General features: G+C 39.0%; 1 protein-coding gene across 14 annotated transcripts in view; it reads left to right on the top strand.

Moving 5' to 3' along the window:
• Ptprm (protein tyrosine phosphatase receptor type M) overlaps nt 1-22119 on the top strand; it is a 747535-nt gene that overhangs the window by 470406 nt on the left and 255010 nt on the right. For all 14 annotated transcript variants that reach the window (XM_074070314.1, XM_074070316.1, XM_074070315.1 and 11 more), the window contains one exon: nt 16327-16459. In XM_074070314.1, the coding sequence (XP_073926415.1) occupies nt 16327-16459 (133 nt within the window). The remainder of the gene's footprint in view (nt 1-16326; nt 16460-22119) is intronic.

Raw genomic sequence — 22119 nt, forward strand, 5'->3', positions numbered from 1 at the left:
GCTTTGGTATAGAGGAAGGGGAGCTGGTGTATTGGGGAAAACAATCTCAGGGCCTTCATTTCACAATTGCATGTATCAGCTACCAGATTACAGCCCAGCAGAGTTGGGGGCCCTACAACGTGTCTTGATTTAGTGCCTCTCAAACTGGGCTCTGTAGGTTCCATGGCAAAGCCTTAGGAACAGTAGGTCAAAAGGCAAGTTCTTTTGGGCATAGAACCAGTTAGATCATTTTGATGCCCTGATGCAGCAAGCGACCCTCAAACCAAGAGTCCAAGTGCACTGATGTTCACTGCTCCACCCTCACTGCAAGTCACCACCAGCGTTCCCAGAACAAGAGCTGAAATGCGGTTCTAGTGACTTTTCAAGAATTTGAGTGTCTTCGCATGTTTCTTAGCCATTTGTATTTCTTCTGTGGTAGCTGTTCACAACCTTTTCCTTATCAATCTATCCTTTTGACTTTGTTTACTGCATCTTTTACCATAAAGAAGATTCCGCTTTAGATGGTGAATTTACTTCCATTTTCCTCTGATTCTCCAAGTTTTTCTTGAAACTCCCATCTCTCAGGTTATTCAGCTGTGAACTATCTCACAATGTTTTCATAGTATTCTCTATATTAAGCTCTTGAATTCATCTTGAAATTACAACTGATAAAATGTGAGGTGTGATAAATAATCAGCTAGACCAGTCTTTATTAAGTAAAGTTGTTTTCTCACTGAACTGAAGTAGCACCTGCAGTCCTGTGTGGGACAGGGCAGTTAAGAGGCAGGCCAGACAGATCAGAGGAACTTAGAATGCCTCTACATGATGGCATCCGCCAGCCCGCTGCCTAGATGATCATTTCATTTTGGTTGGGAGCTCTTACTGGGGCATATGTGTGAATCAAAACTGATAAACACAGGATGGTAGAACTCAACAGTATGAACTAAATGTACTGGCACTGGGATAAAGCCACACCTTCAGCGCAGTTACATTTGGCCCTTTCAGTAGTTAGCATCATGAATGGTTATATCAGATCGTTAACTCCATTTACTGTAATATGTGTACAGATCCACAGACAGATTTTTATCTGCCATTGCAAGTACTACGCTCTGTATATCTTTAAACTTTCCACAACCTGTCAGTCAGGGTTTGGCACATGAAAGACACTTCAGAGACCGGCTATTATTTTCTGATAGAATGAAGTCATTTGTAAAAGATAAAATTCCCTTGAAGGCATGAAATAATTTACAGTCCTTTTTTTTTCTTCTTTTGACAATACTAGGTATTGAACTCAGGACCTTGCACTTGCTAGGCAGTTGGTCTGCCACCTGAGTCCCACAGCCAGACCTTTTAATTTTGCTTATTTTTGAGATTGGGTCTTGCTTCATGCCTGGCCTGCCTCAACCCCAGTCCTTCTATTGGTGCTTCCCCATGTAGCTAGGATGACAGATGTATACCACTATGCCCAACTTGTTGGTTGAGAATGGGATCTTGTGAAGTTTTTGCCCAGCCTGGCCACACGAACTGAGATCATCCTGATTGCCTCCTGAATAGCTGGGATTACAGACTTCAGCTACCATGCCTGGCTTTTTAAAAAAATTCATATAACATCTCTGCCACAGAAGCCCTTCCAAACATGATTGCAGTCAGACTTGTGGGATTTCAGGAGGTACCCTGGATCAAGAGTTCACTAATATCTTGAACTACTAGTAATATTCCTAAGTGGATGGTGAAATAAGTTAACAGTTCAGTTGTACTGTGAAACATGATCTGAGTGATACTGTAGTCATTTTCAGCATGAGAAACTTCTATTTAACCCTTTGAAAGAATTTTGAGGGCAAACTGAAGGAAAAAAAGACCTTCTTTAGGCTTCCTGATAAATAAAAATGGCCAAACTCTTCATTTTCATTGATAACCAACTGCTTATAAGTAGGGGCTGAATTAAAACTACTGTGACTAACTAGTATCTTGCTTTTGTCCAATTCTATGTCATAAAAATATGGATGGCTAACAGTGCTTCCTGCCGTTGGCATTACATAATTAGTTGGCAAGAGGTAATAGTGCTGGGGATGTTGGCATGGAGGCCATTGCAGAGCATGTGAGGAGAATTTGCTTGACATTCCAGAACCTCTTACAAGGTTTGTTGAGGACTATGAATTTCCATTTCAACTAGAAAGAATGTAAAGTGAGGAGGGTATTTTATTCTTTCTGCAGCACCAGCTGACTGCATTTTAATGGGGTATAGTGTCACTGTTGATTTATTGTCCTTTTTTGTTCTTTTATGTGTTATATTTTTCATTTTGCTTTGGCAGTTTCATCTATAAAGCAGCCTAGTTACAAGGAAATGCTGAGAGGATACAGGGATGCCATGGGAGACGCTGTTCCTTTTTCCTGTCAGTTTTTGGAATGAAATATTGAGTCAAATGTCAAGTATTTGATTTTTTAAATAATATATTTAAACATTAGAGATTGCACTTGAGATAGTATTTTCCATTTTTACCACATAAAGTTGAGATTTGTATATAAAATATTTTCAGTATAGATGAACAATTTGGTTTTTCAATATCTTTTTGTGTTTTTCCTTTTTATCAGCAATGTGATAAAGAAAAACCAAGCAATATACTTAACTGTCTTTTATCTGCTTAAAGCAGAGTTTTCTGCCTTGAAAAGTGTAAATGGAAATTCTATATTTTAGGAAATCTAGTTTTTTACATTGGAATTAATCTGGTACATTGTGTACATCCACAAAGAACGCTGAAGAGGAAGTTTTGAGCTCAGAGTAAGCCAAGTGTGATAAAAGGTGCAAAATAGAGATTTTTCCATACAAGATTTCATATTGGTAGTTAAACTATTTGGGCCTTCTGTATAAGGAAATATATTTTTTCTGCTTTTTACTAAAGTTAAATTAATGCATCCTAAATATCAATATGAATGAGAAAAACCTGGATATTTTTAAATGGTGACCAAGGCTGGGTGACAGTGTTTGCCTCTAGTCCCTCCCTTTTCCTTCAGTGGCTGGCATGCTCGCTGCCACTGCCAACTGTTGACAGATACCCTGGTGGTGTTTTGATTTTCATTCCTGTATTCACTTTAGGAAAGCTGTTACTACAATTTAAAACATAAGGCTTCAGAATTAATTCTGAGAGATTTACATCTTAGGATTGTTGTGAATTTCACTCAGAATTTATAGGCCATGGGTCATGTTGGGTTACCATGGAATTAACTTTTTGATTGACTTTGGACTAGTATCTCATAGATATTTTCAGATGACTGTAAAATACTTAACATTTGTGAGATTTCTTTGAAATAACTTCTGGGCATGACCCAATATATTTGATCAGAATGGAAAGTAAGTCAGTCTCTCCCATCATCATCTTAAGACAGTAAGATGTAGAGGAGGAAACAGATGGGAAAATATCAAGGATGGATTGAAAGCAAATGATGCCCCTTTTTGAAGAAAGAATTGTTATTTTTTTATTGTTTAATTAATTTTTTGGCAGTACTGAGGATTGAATTCATGGCCTGTGGTTGCCAGACAGGTATTCCATGACTTTGGCCCAGCCCCAGCCCTTTTTGCTCTAGTTATTTTTTCAGACAGGGTCTTATACTTTTTACCAGGGCCAGCCTTGGACCAATAGCCTCCTACCTAGGATAACTAGAGTTATAGACAGGTGCCATCATGCCTGGCTTGTTCTTTGAGATGGTCTCACTGATTATTTTCCCAGGCTGACCTCAAACTATCATCCTCCATATCTTCACCTCCCAAGTAGCTGGAATTACAGGCAAGAGGCACTGAGCTCAGCAAGAATTCTTTCAAATGCTTTACTAACTTTGTAAAAGAATTGGGAAAGATAGAAATGCCTTGTTTTCCCTTTCAGCATTATTGTCAGACCTGGCTCATTAATGTCTCCATTGGACTGAAGGTGAGGCCCAAAGTCTTTTAAAAATTGGCTTACAAAACTCTAGCATGGATTGGAGGCATGACTCAAGCTGTAGAGCACCTGTCCAGCAAGTGCAAAGCCCTAAGTTCAAACCCCAGTACAGCCAAAATATAAAACTCTATCATGTTAAAAAAATATATTCTCCCTAATCTGTAACATACACACACACTACTCTATTTTAGAATTGTCATTCTTAATGGGAGATTATCTTGGCTTTGGCTGTTGTCTGATCGCTTCTCAAGATATGGTTTTCCTGCCATAGCTCCCATACACTCTGTATCAAGCAACCTTTCTCTTCACTGTCCATTGTGGGACTGCATGCTTGTCTAGCTGCTGACCCAGCTCTAATGCTGCCAGCTGGAAAGCAGGGTTTCATGGTGCTACAAGACCAAGTGTGGTGCCACTTCTGAGAGCATCACGTTCCTTGTTGATTAGTAGTGTATGAAGAATTGTCTTTGTTAAAAACTGAATAATCTTTGCCATCATGCTTTCTTTTAAAAGATCAAACAACAGATTTGAAAGAAATTTCAGGCTGAGGTGGGCCACTTTGGGTACAACTGAGCCTCTATGGTCTCTTGTTCTTTCTCCTCCCCCTACAAGGACACATGGTAGAAAAGTAGAGAGCCATTGCCTCCCTTCCACCAGCTTATAAGGAGCAATGAGGACCCTCAGGGGTAGAATCCAGATGATTTTCACAATCACGGATAGGGATGGTTGCAAACATGTCACATAGGCCTCTGGACCTAACAATTCTCTGTCCCTGATTTTATTTTTTATTTACTTATTTTTGGCAGTGCTGGGTATGGAACACATAACATGCTAGCCAAATGCTCTGTCACTGAGCTACATCCCCAGTCCTTGGTTTGTTTGAGACAGGGTCTTGCTATGTTCCTCAGATTGGCCTTGAACTCACTGTGCAGTCCAGGCTGTCCTCCAACTCTCAGTCTCTCTGCCTTTACTTCCTGAGTGCAGCAATTGCAGAAATGTGCCACAGTACCCATTGCTATCCCTGATTTCAATTGGGTAGTTCACTCAGGAAGTCGAGATCCAGAGCACATAATTTAGAAGCATGTATTTTAGGTAGAAGGTGCTGCATTCAAGTCCAGGTTTCTGGGAAAATTTCTTTATCTCTCAAAATCCCAGCTTCCATTTGTATAAGACAGGGAGGCTACCATTTCTTAACCTTATAGTGGGCTCTAGGACAATGAATACAATAAAATGCACATACACCTTAGAAAAAACTGGCTCAAAGTGAAGGCAGAGGAAATGGCAGGTGCTTCTGTTATGGCTTCATTGTTGTTATTTTAATATAGAACTCTTTTATGACCCTTGAGGCTTCAAAAGAATTAGATAATTATCCAGGCCTCTACCAGTCCTAAGTTTGATATTGCAGCCCTTCACAGAGGTTCACAATTGAAAATCCATTCATTTCACATTCACCTCATAAAGGTATGCATACATATGTAGATATATAATGTGATAAGATTACATATATTCACAGACTTCTTGACAGTATGTAGGATGTTATTTACCTGAGCACCATGTGGGTGCTGTGGTCTTTGGGATCACTGGAGCATGAGAGGAGCATCATAGTTCTATCATGTCAACCCTGTAGTGAGTCCCCTATGGTTGACACCTCCTGTTGCCTATCTTTGGGTTATAAACAGCATCATTGTGACCCAGGCTATTATCTTGCTGCTGGCAGTGGTGGTGATGAGTGGGATGAAAAAAGTTTCTGCATTTTCTAATGCAACTACTTTATTTGAAGCAGTAATGGCCCAAAGCAATGTATGACCTATTCTGTACTTCCCTGCAGCCAGCACACTGAATAAAACCTCACCTCCCTTTGTCCTCCTAGCTATTGAGGTTCTTTTGTCCCCCCATGTCCTTGGTTTAAATATGGACACCTTTGTGTTTGTCCTTCAGTCATATCCGTTCTCAAGATACACTTTAGTAGATGAGAAGATATACTTGAATAGAACACCATTATGGTGGGTTACAGATTATTTCATATATTAACCTTGTTAGACACAGATTATAAAGTTGGAAAAATATAAGGCAGTTTATAAGGGAATGAGAGACATTATTTAGAAGTACAGTGCAGGCACCACTTTTCTTCAAAATGTTGTTTTCATTTCTAGAGCAGTAAATAACTATCTCTGAGAAACAATATTTGGAAAAAATCCTGGCACCTGCTTTGCAGTTAATAAATAGCATCTGCTTAGCACATCTATCAGTATCTCCACTGAGCTTGCCCATGGACTTTAGTAAATATCCAAGCAATACATCACTCAATTAATGTAATCAATGTCTACTTTAATATGTATAATTTACTTATTGATATTGCAAATGATGCAGTTATTAATTATCATTCCTTATTAGCTATAACATAGTTTATTCAAATAGGAGCTCTTGGTCAAAACACATACTAGCATACCAACTTTTGTCTGAGATTTTGCATAGGTTTTATACTTAGGTGATTTTACTTTCTCTTTCTTACTCAAATTATGTATGTGTGTATATAATAGTTTTATGATACGAACATGACAGGAAACAAAATTATCTTTGATATTGCCAGTTTTGTCACAGTTAAAGACCACACCAGAGTGTGCTGTGTGTGTATATTGTATATATATTAGCCAGGCAGGGGCTTAATAAAGAAAATCATTCCTATTTCTGCCTTGTTTCTTGTATCAGTAATAAGGAAGCTAGAAAATGTTCCCATGATAGGCTCCTATTAATAGTTTTAGTCATACTGATATCATCTTACTAGATATTTCTGGTTTTTTCTTTTCCTTAGAACCCTAGGCCATTGTAATTATAATGGAAATGAAATTTTCAGTGGTTTAAAGATTTCTAAAACAAAGTCCATATAGAAGCATGAAAGATTGTCTGTATTCACTTAATCAGTACAAGTATCGAGTTCATAGCACTTTATTCTTGACAGCCATTCATTTCCCATCTTGCTGACATAGGCTCCGTAACTGTAATCATCATTGATGGAGATATATTGCATTGATTCTGAGGCTGCAGATATAACATTTTGCCACTTGTATTTATTTTCATGCTCTTTTTTTCTATTAATCTCATTTTATCATTGATGAAAGTTTGATCAGTAAATTTCCTGGTATGGACTTTCATCTGTCATCAGTGTACTGAGAACACTCCTCTTTTCTGGCCTTCCCTTGGCATACTCCATGGAGCCTGTGTTCAGTATTTTCCTCTCTTCGCATGTTATCCTGTCATCCAGAGGTAGCCACACATGCCTCTCTTCCTAATGGACTCCTTTCAGAATCCTAGGGATCTGTGGAGGATCCAACCAGTTAACAATTTGGATCCTTTTGTTGCCTTTACTTTTCTCCTTTTTCCTCCTATCTCCTTTTGTGCCCATTGCCCAGTATCTGAGGACTTTAATGAAAATAGAAAAAAAGAATAGAAGTGAAGAAAAGATTGTAGAATATAGAAAGAATATAGAAAATAGGAAAGAGTGAAAATGAGGGAAAAGTAAAACTAAAGTGAGATTTATTGTTAGGACTTCAATGCTGCAAACATGTTATTGCACGTGACAAGATACGGGACCAGATCACATGGGACACAAAGATGAGTGCAAGAGTTGTGTCCCAGGAACTTGTGGTTTCATATATGATAAAAAGAATTTACTAAAGTAACCTAATTTAATGTTGAAAATGGTTCTGTATAAGAGAAGTGAAGAAGCAAGGTGCTACAAGACACAAGTGAATACTTTCTACAAAGCAAGCAGTTGGGAGAAATACTGGGGCTGGGTAGCCTTTAACAGATGGGTAGGATTTGAACCTAGAAAAGGTTGGTAGGGAAAAGCTTCTTGGAGAAGGAACAGCAAATATAAAGGCCTCAAGGAGGGGAAAATTGAACATATCTATTTGGCTAGTAGGCACATGAATGAAGGAAAATAGGAAAGAGGGAGGCATAATTTTATAAAGGATGTGGGAGCCAGCTCCTGGAAGGACATGATTGCTTTTGAAATAAGCAATAGGAAACTCTTAGTTTTGGTTTTTCAAATAAAGAGTGGCCCAAGTAGAGCTGTGGTTGAGGAAGATCAATATGGCCGCAGCTTGTAAAAGGGACTACATAGGATGTTTACTTGGCAGTCAAGTACAAACGCCCAGAAAAAGAGATGTGTCAGGGTCATGGGTGTGGAATAGCCAAACAACAAGGAAGGAAAAATGTAGCATTGCTTGGCTTGCTACAGGTTGAGCAGGAGAGTGAAAACTGACCTGTGTAATGTCAGGTGACTGTTCTTCAGTCCAAGGTTAAAATAACCCTCCTTCATAATTTAGTCCAGCTTTACGTGCTGAGGGTTAAAATGTTCTTTATGTACAACCAGATTTCATTTACTTGCTCTGACTTTTATTGAATACATAGTACATTCTAGGACAGAGAAGAAGAAGCTTCTCACAGATTTTCTCCTGTAAGAAATTCAACTCCTGTTTTATGCTGTATGTTGAAAAGTATTAATGCACTGACAGCATAGCTCAGTGCTGGAGTGCTTGTGGAGTGTGCCCAGGCCCTGTCCTAGCACCACAGAAAAGTATTTTTCTACATTCATTTGTAGACAATTGCTCTCATCATAAATGTTTGCCTCCTATATATTGTAAGGCTTTCATTCATCAAGGACTTGTCAAATGGTCACATTAAGTAGATGCCATGTTGACCACTAAGAGGGCCATGTGTGCGTAGCTCTTGGGCCATGTGGGAGACATCTTCCATGTCCACCATGCAATTTGTCTGACTCCTTGTGCATTTTTTGAACTTCAGAAATGTTAATATTTCTAGCAAGGATGCAGAATTTATTAAGTATGCTTTCTTTTTTATAAGAAAGTGAATGACAAATTTCAGGAAGCAGAAAAATCTCTAAAGAGTTTTAGTAACAGGTACTACTCTGTGCAGAATGCTGTGGCATTGTTTCTCCTGCAGAAATACTTTTTAAGAGCTAAACCTAAGCTAGACCATGACCCAAAGCACAAAGTCTAGAAGAAGATCTGAGAGACAGTATACTGTGATTTTAATTCACTCCAAGTTCCACGCTTAGCTAAGTCATCCTCAAAAACCATCAATTTCAGGAGCAGTCACCTGCATCTTCTTTACTGATTATTTGCTTTAAATGAAAGGCACACACAGTTGATAACTTAGTATTGACAAGGTGTTCCCTTATCTTATTACTTGACCAAAATTTAAATTCAAATGCAAAATAGAAAAAATTTTATATAACAGAAATAGAACTAATAATTTTTTGGAACTTTTAGTGTCCAGATAGTAAGTGATAAGCCTTTGATAGATCATCTTATCCACAGGGTGTCAGCCATATTAATAAATTAGAGCAATAACTATCCTGAAATTAGAACAAACACAAAAAAAAGTAGATTAATTTTTAAAGAAGATATATATCAAATTACCCACACTCTCAGTTTTATTTGAAAACCGTGCTTCTGATTATTGTAATGCATGCTCTGTGTGCCCTGCAGTGAAAATGAGGGGCAAAGGAACGGTTATAAATTCAAAAACATAATCAGGTTACAAATAATACATAAAGTGTAACTGCAGATTATTTCAGGAGTAGTAATTGACTTTCCATTCTCAGGAAGAGAAACAATGATAGGTAATTTAAGTGAAAAATCTTGGAAAGGTGGTGTGACTATATAATTAATGTTAAGGTACAATTGGAAAAGAAAAATAAGACTGTGAGGGATTTTGCTTCTCTGAGCAAGAAGACATTAATGAACTGTCTCACAATAATCTTTAAAACCAGAATGCATGCATTGTGGATTTCACTCCATGGTAGAGCATTTGCCTTGCAAGTGCAAAACCCTGAGTTTGGTCCCCAGTAAACCACTGCCTAAAACAACAACAAAAACCCCAACAGAATGCTGCTATTTCTAAGAAAAGTAAAAGAAAGACTTCATTTGTTCAAAAGAAAAACCCTATGACAATTAATCAAAGTAGATGATCAGTTCCATGAAATTCTTAAAAATGTGAGTGCATACTGCCTGAGACTTCCTCAGTTGCAATTCTGGATGATCCTTCAGGGCCCATGTTCGCTGATTCACACTTGGAGAAGCAGTACTCTCACATGCTTCCACAGCTTCTATTTTCCTTTCTACTTTCCTCTCCTTCTGTATTCTCATCAGGGGTCCCAATCTCCTCATTTTCTCTTTCCAGAAGTTCCAATAGTCCTCCCTCTTTCTCTTTCTCCAGCAAATACTAGGAATGGTGTTATGGTATTGGGTGTGCCACTGAACATTTGTGCATGGGTGAGAGAGGCATAGTTTGTCTTGGGCTCCTAGTTTGGCGGGGCCTTCCTATTGCTCCCTGAATCAAACCTGTGGATTCCTGCCCAGTTAATGTCCTCAAAGCACATCTCCATTGTTCTCTGTACTTCCCCATTGGTTGACTCTAGTCCTGGCTGTTCTACCCAGTGGGCAATGCCTGTCACACCATAAAGCCTCAGTTCCAAGCTCACTGTGCTCCTCCACTGTTAGCAGACCTGTCCCCAGCTCCAGAAAACAAAGCTAGTGTGTGACACAAAGGCTTTTCTGCCTGACCTTCAGAGGTATCCTTCCCACAAGGGATCCTTCTAAATCTGTCCCCACTACCCCAGTCAGGTTCTGTGACTCACCTCTGGCACTCAACATGGATTCTTGTGTTAGTGATGGCCAGCTCCCTGCAGGAATGAGGGCCCAGTGTGCCTCCTTGTAGTTCCCAAACAGGGCCTAGTTATGGTACCTGGAACATAAAAGGGATTTAGTTAAGGAGGGTCCATTTGAGGCCATGATATGATCAGGGTTGCTTTACACATATCCAGTGCTGTGGCTGTCATATGAGGTGGCGACATCTGGGTATTCCAGGGATGCATCTCTGCCACTAATATGAACACTGGATATACTTCCAAGTGGGCATAACACTCCTCTTCCCCTTCTTCATACTGGTTATAAGGAATGAAAAGAGGTGCTAGAGCTTCAGGTCCTCCCCCATCCCCAGCCCCCATATCTCCCCATGGTGTTGGCTTTGAGAACATTAGATTTGACCTCACTGTGCCCATTTTCTCAAGAGCCAGCAGCCCAACTTTCCTTTCCCCCTTCTCTCTATACCTTACACTTGCACCCCTATCTCCCCCCAAAAACAAAACATTTCCCCAGCCTCCCACATTTACCTGTCATTGTTCCAGGCCACTCTTCAATCTTCTCCTCCCTCCTCTGATTCCCCACACCTCCTTGCCATCCTATATCTCCCTGGTCCCCTTGCTGCTTTTTTGCACTGAGAACATGAAGCCATCCAATGGGAGTACTCTAGCATTCTTTTCCCAGACCACATCAACTTACCTGCAAGCCTGTGTGCCGTAAACTGGCCTCTGTGCTCTTCTTCGACAGGAAGTGCTGCACCCTACCCTGGCCAGTCTCTCCACCTGGGCATTGAGATTACCGCCCCCCCCCCCCCCACACGTCTAGGACATCACTCCTGCAGGCATCTCCTGCATAGTCAACTTTTCCTCTCTGTTGGGTCATTAGCTTTTGTATTCAAAAATGCTATGATTGCTCTCCTCTTTAAAACAAAACAAAACTCTCAATCCCTTCATGCCTCTCTGGCTGTTTCTACAGGGTTACTCCCTCTTTTTCTTTGCTCCCCTTGACCTTCTCCATCTGGCTGATTTCCCTCCTTCCTCAGTTGACTGGTCCCTCCTCCTGACCTGGGCTCTCTTTCTGTGTTTATTTCCTCAGTGTCCTCCTGCAGCCTCATGGCTGTACACATTGTCTTTTTGATAACAGCTTCAAAATGTTTGTCTCAAACACAGATCTGTCCTCTGCATGTCCAGTGCCCATTTGGTGTCTCTTTTGGATGTCAGCATCTCAAGCCTAAGTGGCTCAAAACCAAATTCCTGGTTTCCCCACCTACCCGCCAAGCCTGTTTCATCCTTACTTTTGTGTTTCAGTAAATGACAGATTTATATCCCCCAGCAACTCCTGTGGGAAACCTGGGTGTTTATACTGAGACATTCTCTATCCAGTTCATGGGAAAATACTTGTGGCTCTTCAAAATATATCAAGTTGGACCACATCTTACCACCTCTGCTATTCCATCTTATTCCAGCTGTCATAGACTCAGGCTAGATTATTGTAGCAGTCTTATGATTAATTCTCTGTTTCCACCATGGACCCCCGACATTCTGTTGTGCACCTTAATGCTAGAATGCTGTTAAAATACAAGCGAGATCCTTCCTCTGCTCACAGTTCTTCTATAGCTACCATCTCAAGCAGAGAAGCAGCAGAATCCTTCCTGTCATCTACCGAAGGAACCCCTCCCCCCAGTGTCACTTTTCTCCATTCTCCCACCTCACTCCACTCCAGACTCACCCAGTATCTCATCTTCTGCCTCTTAACTACTTCTTCCCTCTACCTGCCAGGCTCCTCCCTGGATATCAGCCTGTCTCATTCTCTTTCTTCCTGAAAAGCTCCACCCTAATGTTATTTTCTCAGTAATTCTCTCTGATCCCTGCATCTTAGCAACCATCCACTTTTGCCCCCTTATCTCACCCTGCCTAATGCTTCTCTACAGGCAGGCTACCAATCAGTGCACTGCCTACAGTATTTGTCTACATGTGTGTCTGTCTTTCCCCAAAGGAATATAAGTTCCAGGAGGGCAGAGGACTTTTTTTCATTTGCTCACTGCTGTGTTCTTGAAACAGTGCATAGTTAACTGGTCAGGAAACACTTGTTAAATAAATGAAGAATATTGCTGATGTTGGCTTCCACGTTCAAGGTCAGCCTAGCATTCTTCACTGTTGTTGCAGAGGTTCCTCTTGGCACCAGTGTACCAAGCTGAGCCCTTGACCATTCCCAATTTGGCCTCTCTCTTTCCTCTAAGAAGGTGTCCATTCTGTGCTGTGGGCACCAATGTCAGTAGCTCCAGGCATCAATGATGGATTCGGGGCCTTCTGGGCCTAGACTCTTGAGTTTTCTGGCCAGCCTGTGCAGCTGGGTCCAAACCTCAAACCAGTGGCTGAGCACATCATGTTCTCAGCCTGGCTTGCTGCTGTTATTTAATTTAACTTTGAGCACTGGGCCAAAACTGACTTTCTGCCAAGTTGAAAACCAACTAAATACTTCATTGGATAATCATTCCCCTCTTTCAAGTTTCTTGTTTTCACACTAGATATTATGTCTGAAGCCTTAAATGAGGGACTCTGACTGTTATACTACCCTTTTTACTTTCTTTACCATTGAGAAAAAACAGCTAGAGCTGCCCGCAGGAGACAGTAGCCTGGGCACCTGCAAGGATCATGCTCTCTGGGTTCAGCAGCCTAATTCCCCTGAGCAGTCTCTCTGTCTTGGCACTCACCTTATTTTAGTGAAGATGATCGTGCCTAACTAGTGCCCACTGTTAAATACACACGTTGGAGTGCATTCACTTTAAAGAGAAACATAGTGTGCAGTAATCTCTAAGCAGAATGCACACAAGGAGATAAACAGTTGCCTTTCCATGAAGACTTAAAATTTATATTGGGAAAAACACAAAAGTTTATACAGTTAGAAACCTGGAAAGGAAACAATACAGAGGGGAAAATATTACAAAACAATTCACTTGCCAAGCAGTTTGTAATTGTACTATTAAATTCATAGCTGTGGGTAAGGAAAGAAGAACAGTTACCTGTTACAATCAAATTCTGTCACAAGTTATCCTGTATCAGGACCGGTGGAGTGGCCCAAGTGGCCTGCCTAGCAAGTATGAAGCCCTGAGTGCAAATCTCAGTGCCACAAAAACAAAAAACATGATTATCTTGTGTCCAAGGCTGATAGACAACTCCTAACCACAAACACCTGTTTCCAAAGAAATGAACATGGGGAAAAGAGCATCTGTCTAAACACAACTTAGAGACACTTGTTTCAGAAAGAGTGAGAGGGTAAGCACGGGCGAAAAAGGAAGGAGCTATGTGCCAAGGGCGAAAAAGGCAAGAGCTATATGCCAAGGAGGCCCAGGACCAGTGACACTGTTCATCACATTGTCTGATGCTGGTGCCTTGTTTCACCTGAACTTCTCCAGAGAGGCCCTAAAGCATAATGCTAAATGTATCAGAAGGTCAGTCACAGGCAGTCCACCCACCTTGTTTTGAATCACTGTCCCTTTTTTCCCGATTACTACCATAATCACGTTGCAACTGTATCATGCAGAGAAGGAGCATTCATTTTCTTGACCTCCAATGGGAAATGAGTCAAAAGCTTAGAATGATAACATTGAACTTCTGCTGGCTGCATAACAATGAGCTTGCCTGCGTCATGAAGAGGACAGGAGACTGAGGGGTGACCATCTCTCTCTGTCTCAAAGTAGAAGAGTCATTCGCAATTCTTGAAGAGCCTAGGTAAAATCCTGAAATAAAGGTAACTAGGTGTTAGGTTAACAGAAGCAAACACCTAACTATTAGCGGGACATACTCTTCTCTGTGGGTTGTATCATATATTTTATCTTTGAATTTTTTAAGTAAAAGTTTCCTAAACATTTTCTTTACCAATTGTTGTACTTACTAACATAATTTAGTTGCTTAAAAAAAACCTTAAGTCATTTATCTATTTAGAAAATGTATTTGGAGAACTAGTAATCTATAACTAATGAGATAAATAGAATGGCTTCCAGTATGTCAACATTAAGGAGAATAAAATCCATTTTATTTTATTTTTTCAAAATTGTGCTTTTTAATTGAGTACAAAATCAAAATTGAAAAATGTTAGTCTTCAGTTTCTGAATTTGAAATACTATTTTTTCTGCATAGATTTCTTTTTCATATTTTATATTCACCTTTTTATTAAATACACATTTCATCTTTTAAGTTTTCATAGCAATTTATTTAGTGGAGCAAGTTCCTTCAAATCAGTCACTTGTTCTATGCCCAGTGGTTTTGGTAGTATATTTCAGATGTAATTACCACAAAAATAATTAACACTAATTCTTCCAATATTTTAACTGGACAACTAGTTTGAGGGATATTCATTCAAACAAAATATCAGGGCTCCCTCTTGACATTGTCAGAAATAAAGGATAATTTAGAAGGGTGAATCATTATGACTGGCATTCTGATTAGATTTGGATGGACTTGACCTTCCATTCTTCACAGATCTTGACCAGCTTTGTCAGGTCAGACCACACAACACTCCTGATACAAAGTGTCTTGTATAAAATCTTAATATGAGTTTCATTATAGGATTTGTATATTCCTGAAGGAAACAAACATGTGGATAGTTACCATTTGACACTCCCTGTTTCTTGTGATAATCATTTTAGAGTTTGCTGGTCTGCTGTATACAAGGCATAGATGTAATAACAGTTAAGTTTTTTAAGTACCAGGTGATAACCAGAGGAAAGTCCAGTGGAAGGGAAGAGAGAGCTGGTTCCCACATTCACTCCTAATTATATTTTTACCAAGAAAAGCATAGATAAAATTGTAGGGTGAGAAGTTTGAACATGAAATTCCTCTGTCTACTCAGTCAAGGTGGCCTGGTGGCCCAGACACTGAATACATCATATCCTGATTGGACAAAGAATAGCCTTTTTTAAAAAAAATGGATTCTGTTTAGTGAATTGAACATTACATGCCTAATATTTTTCATCCCAAACTCATTTAGCAGAGGAAATGGATATTTCATCAGACATGGATCTGACATTCCATCACATTATACTGTAAGCTGGACAAACGGTGCATTGGAAATAGGCAGGCAGGAGAGCTGAGATGTAGCCACCACTCTGAGGCCCTGGTTATCTCATTTAAGCAGATATTAAATATGGGTGTCAGTGGTGTTGATCACCAGCTGCTTCCCACTTGATGAATAGATTGCTTAGAAGGAGCCTTTGCCTACCAGATGTGACCTAGATTCAGATTTCCAAAGGCAGGGGAAAAACTCTATTGTATTAAAAAACAATTGCTGGTAAAATGCATGGTAAATGAGCTTATCTCACTTTTCCAGGTGTTTGAGTTAATATGTTATGGAATTATTGCTTCATTTATGAAAAATAATTGAGAAAAATGTTCCAGCAAATCAAATTTGGATAAAGGCTTAGGGATATCTATTGTGTTCGTTAGCAAGGTTTTAAATGGTGGCAAGAGCAGGAGCCAGGAGAGATGATTCAAACATTTAAAAACTGTATTTGAGAAGAGTCCTTTAGAGGGGTCGGACGTGGGTGTGCTGTGGTTCAGTAAGATATTGAAGAACAACCTGAACAACTACTGTGCTTTCAGCACAAATGAGAGCGCTCTAAAAAATCAAAGCTTGTCTGTCTGCTGGCTTTGATAAGTCTTATTATTCTGTTAAATGCAGCAAAAAATTTAAATATAGCATCTTTACTCTCTCACCCTCCCTGTCTCCTTTTTATTTCCTCTCACCTGCAGGAGCCGCCACTCCAAAGCCAGTCCCAGAACCTGAGAAACAAGCAGACCGCACAGTTAAAATCGCTGGGGTCATTGCTGGTATCTTGCTGTTCCTCATTATATTTCTTGGAGTTGTGTTGGTGATGAAGAAAAGGTGAGCTACTGGCTGTTGCCAGAAATGCAGTTATAGCCATTATTTGCCAAGTGACTTTGTGTGTGTGAAACTGCCCGGTTACTGGTTTGGCATTGATGACCAAGACACATCTGTGACTCTGTGATTGTTAACAGTTTTCATCACGTCACATCCAAGGTTAGGGGACAAAAATTTAAGAGTGAATAGCTGGGGTTTTTTATGAATATACAAAGCGTGACATGCCAAAAAAACCCCAAAAACCATAAGAATGATATATCTCCCATAAAAGTTTTTGAAATCTTAAGAGCTACTCATTCTTATTCCTCACATGCTATACTGTATTTGATGTTCTCAAGGATATGAGGACAAAGACCTCTGTTCTCTCTTTAATGAAGATGGTGTTGATGACAGAATTTACTGAGCCCATGTTATAGGCAGGCACCATGCTAGGGCATGACACCCATGAGAAAGCAGTCTCAAAGATCAGCCCCAAAGAAAAAAGACAGGACATTCACAAGCAAAAGCCTAAGTCAGAGAGCAAGTTCACAGTCATAGTATGGTCCCGTCTAGCTGAGGGCCCTTTGGGGAAGAGATAGATAGATCTGTGTATAATAAGCAATCTATACTTAAAAAATATGCAGCATCTTCATTTGTATAAATAAGTAAAAATAGACTTAATAATAAAATAAAATATTTAATTTATATAAAAATGACCAACATATAAAAATAGATGGTAAAAAGTGGTAGATAAATGTTGGGTTTTCTCTAGTTTAAAAACAATTATAGTCATGGAGTGAGACTGAAGTTATGGATGGAGGACATGAAGCAGGAGAGGTCTTGAGGTCACAGAAGGAGGTCAGACTGTGTGGTAAAGTGTACCAATGGCCTTTAAGCAGGTAGTGACAGGATCTAAGTACATTGAGCACAGTGAGGAGGAAAAGCGCCATAGTCAGGAACATGAGTTGAATGTAGAGCAGGGGCAACTTGAGAAATGTTTAGGAGGCAAATTTGAGTAGCCATTTGAAAAGAGAAGGAACAGTATGGGCGGGGAGGGGGGATACTGGTTCCTGATTGGGCAAGCTAGTGGAGACAGCACCATACACCCAAATGTGGAATAAAGGAGGAATTAGAATATATTTGGGGAATTAAAAAATGGAGAACTCAGCTCTGCATGTTTCAGTCCAGAATTCCATTAAGTGGAGATGTCCACTGGCAGTTGGATATGTTGCTGTGGACTGGGAATAGTAGTTTCCATAGTCATAAAGTCTTCAACCTTTCTGGAGCTGAAGCCATGGATTTGGGTGAGGTCACTCCCAAGTTACTATAGCATGAGAAGAAAAAAATGTCAAGAAAGAAGACAAAGCAATGAGTGATAGGAATATATAAGAGGTGAGTTAATATCCAAATATTTATACATACCTATGCTTCTTTTCTTTCATCTTCTTCCATTTTATTTTTTTTTGCTCCAGGAAAAAGTATCATTTCATAGCTCTATGTATCACTAGTCTTGGGTCCTCATCATATAATGTGTCCTTTGTCCTTTCCGTTTATCCTTGTTTCCATTTTTCACCCATCTAATCACTCTTCATTTTTCAGTCTGTTTTCCTTTTCATTCTATTCCTCTGTGTTTCTCTTTTCTTTACTCTTCTGTCTTTCTCTATATATTTCTTTTTTCCTCCATATTGCTTATTCATTTTCTTCTTGTCCTCTTCCTTACCTTTGTTTTATTGTACATTTTATTTTTATGTTATTGTAGGTTTGTTTTATTACATACTTATTGTAAATTCTGGGAATATTTTGATTCTTTGTGTCATTTAGCAAGCTCTCTATGAGGAATAGCTTGAAACAAGTAATGCAGTTGCCCTGGTGACCTTAGCTAAACATTAACGAATTCTCCATGGGGCTTTTTCTCCTGGATTAATTCATTGTCCTGCCTAGGTCTCTCAGGTAGTCAGTGGGGCTGTGTTATAAATTATGCATTTGCACAGATTGCCTCTGGTAACATATGGCCTTGATACAACTTCAGGCTGAATCCCTATAAGTCATGCCAGATTTTACATGATCATTCACTACACAGTAAACTTAAAAGGGTTGTCTTCACAGCATGTATCACTTCCATATTTGCTTTTTCTGAAATTTAGACTGTGTTCTCCATAAGACAAACTAGCCCATATACTATGCCTATGAATACAACACTTGTAAATTTTAAACCCGAACAGTCATGTGGTACAACTATCATATTTAATAGAAATTCCTAAAACTCAGAATTGTTCAGTTTCCTACCATAATTCAAGTCTAAATTTTAAAAGCAGTGTTTTTCAAAACAGAAGAGTTAAAACACTGAATGACTCATAGATAAGTTGCCCCAGTGTTACCAATGGGTAATGGCATGTTTCATTATTTAAGCCTACCTAGTAGGACTTCCAAACACGCTCTTTGTTCAGTCACTGGAAGCCCAGAAATATTTGGTAAGTAGTTGACCTTTCAGCCACATCTTTCCCACTGTCCCACAGGAGGCCCTCAATTAAAAATGAGAAGCAGTAGGGGGAATGAAAAAACAAAATGAGAAAGAAGGAAGGAAAATCCATGCCTCAGGTGTAGATTTCTATATGTAATTAGTTGTTTTTATACTATGTAAAACTTAATTCTATCAGATGTTGAGCTCTTTCCTATATGAGCATATTGGCCTGCTTTTCCTCTGCCCATAACATTCTGAGTCAATCAAGTAAAGTATACGCCATGAGTCAGAAATATACATTGGGTCCAAGAGAAAATGCCAGTGAGACAAATTGATTAATGTTTTGTCTGTGTGGCCATAGATAAGCTTGTAATTGCTATCTGTTCTCTTTAGCATGCAAAGCTAAGTTGGCCTTGATCTTGGGAGGAGGAGGATGGCAAATTCCAGTACTGGAGCATCCCTTGGCATTTTGTTGGGAGGCATTGTTAGTTAGTAGCTTGGTTAACATTGTTTTTGCCTTCTGAAGGACTGGCCTTCTACAGAAAATAGTCAGGATGGGCATGTAGTAGGAAAAGTAAAATCTGCTCATACCAACTCATGGAATTCTTTTACACATAGACAGACAAGACTGTTTTGTTTGGTTGGTTGGTTGGCTGGTTTTTTGGGCTACAGTGCCCTACAAAACTCTCACAAGTCAATAACTAGTTGGGATTTTTGTTTGTTTGTTTGTTTCTCAGTATTAATTCATTTAGCCCTTGCCTGAACTAATATAATATGAAGCCATCTTTTCTTTTAAAAATGCTTTATTTTGTTCTGTAGGCAAGGCAATTACTTTTTATTTTCCCTATCCTAAAGTGATATGTTTTTTGAAAGTGGAACATTTTGATGTAGCAAATATTAAGGAGGAATGTGAGCTAAATATCTATAAAATAAAAGTTTCTTATCAAGATATATGGCAATATATTCTCAAAATTAATATAGAATAACTTGAGTAGCAGGTATTTATTTTTACCATATTTCATCCATGTATAATTAAATATATTTATGTAAATGTGAATACTTGCATTCTCAACATTTTTCAGAAGGAATAATTTATCTCAATAACAGGTTTGACAGAATTTACTATGTAACCATCATCAATTTTACCATGATTAATTATATTTACTATTGTTTCTAAAGGTTCTCTAGATCTTTCATAATTCTGAGGACATTTGTATTAATTTCAATAATATTCCTGTCTCAGCCATTGTAGTACATAGAAGTTGCTACTACTGGAAAATAATTAAAGAGATATGAATTATTGGGCAGAATAGCAAATGGTAATCATATTTATACAGGTATTTATGTAATAGAATAAGTATTTTAATCCTGAGACACTATATCCTTCTCTCCTTTCTATTACACATTTTAACAGGTAAACATTTTACAAAATGAAGTTATTATTAAATGTTTACTATTAATTCTATTACATTTAAGTAACACTAGTACTACCAAGAAGAAAATGACAATTAAAATGGGAACTGTTTCAAAAGACATCATGAAACAAAAATGATAAGAGGGAAAATTTGATGAAAGCTGAATTTTGAAAGAGATGCTGAAGTGTATGGCTGGAGGCAAGTTGACAATCACTGTTGTTCCCTTGCTCTGTTTACATAGGAGATGGGATTTCTGCTCTCCACTATAGCTAAGTCTAACTTATATGTGGAAAACATCTTAAATCTGAATGCTTAATTCAAAGTCTTGTTTCAAAAACACATTTTCTGAAGCTTCATGGAGAAAGTCATATGTAGGCATTTCTTTCTCTTATTTTATGTTAAAATAAACATATATATTTAACAGGCACTCATATAAATAAGAATCAGATGCCAAGACCTTTGTGCACTAGCATATGCGTGGGCATGCTTGACGTGGGATATAGAGGCACATAGGTGTGTATGGACATGTCTCCTTCTGTCTGTCACTTCTTTTTTTTTTTATTGTTCTATTATTCATATGTGCATACAAGGCTTGGGTCATTTCTCCCTCCTGCCCCCACCCCCTCCCTTACCACCCACTCCTCCCCCTCCCCCTCCCCCCCCCCACTCCCTCAATACCCAGCAGAAACTATTTTGCCCTTATCTCTAATTTTGTTGTAGAGAGAGTATAAGCAATAATAGGAAGGAACAAGGGTTTTTGCTGGTTGATATAAGGATAGCTATACAGGGAGTTGACTCACATTAATTTCCTGTGCATACCTTTTAGGTTAATTCTTTTTGATCTAACCTTTTCTCTAGTTCCTGCTCCCCTTCTCCTATTGGCCTCAGTTGCTTTTAAGATATCTGCTTTAGTTTCTCTGCGTTAAGGGCAACAAATGCCAGCTAATTTTTTAGGTGTCTTACCTATCCTCACCCCTCCCTTGTGTGCTCTCGCTTTTATCATGTGCTCAAAGTCCAGTCTCCTTCTTGTGTCGATCACTTCTTGTCTGTCCTTTGGGTTTCTTGATGATAACTGAACAGTCTGATGGAGAGGGTCAAATTGAACAAATTGACCTGTGTAAAGGCTCTTCTAATCTGGACTTCATGTGATTATTCTACATTAACCCCATTTCTGCACCCAGCCTAATGATTTATTTAATTATGTTCCATTGGGGTTTCTTTGGGAACTCTTTTGGTCTCACTTTGAAGCCCAGACTGGCCTCAAACTCATACTCTGTTTGCCTCAGCCTCCTCATTACTGAAATCATAGGTGTGCACCACCCACACCTGGCTTTTGGGAACTCTTTATAAAGATGATTTTATTTGAAAAGATGGGTCAGAAATATAGGTATCAGTGTTTTCATCTGATAGGAGTGCACTGTCAGAGAATGCTACTAGGCATGGCCTTGGTATCTTTAAAGTCTTGGTTCACTGACCTCTACAAGGAAAACTATACACTTCTGAAGAAAGAGATTGAGGAAGACTATAGAAAGTGGAGAGATCTCCCATGCTCATGGATTGGTAGAATCAACATAGTAAAAATGTCTATACTTCCAAAAGTAATCTACATGTTTAATGCAATTCCCATCAAAATTCCAATGACATTCATTAAAGACATTGAAAAATCTACCGTTAAATTTATATGGAAACACAAGAGGCCACGAAGAGCCAAGGCAATACTCAGTCAAAAGAACAATGCTGGAGGTATCACAATACCTGACTTCAAACTATATTACAAAGCAATAACGATAAAAACAGCGTGATACTGG

The sequence above is a fragment of the Castor canadensis genome, chromosome 4 (genome assembly GCF_047511655.1).
Source record: "Castor canadensis chromosome 4, mCasCan1.hap1v2, whole genome shotgun sequence".
Classification (NCBI taxonomy): Eukaryota; Metazoa; Chordata; class Mammalia; order Rodentia; family Castoridae; genus Castor; species Castor canadensis.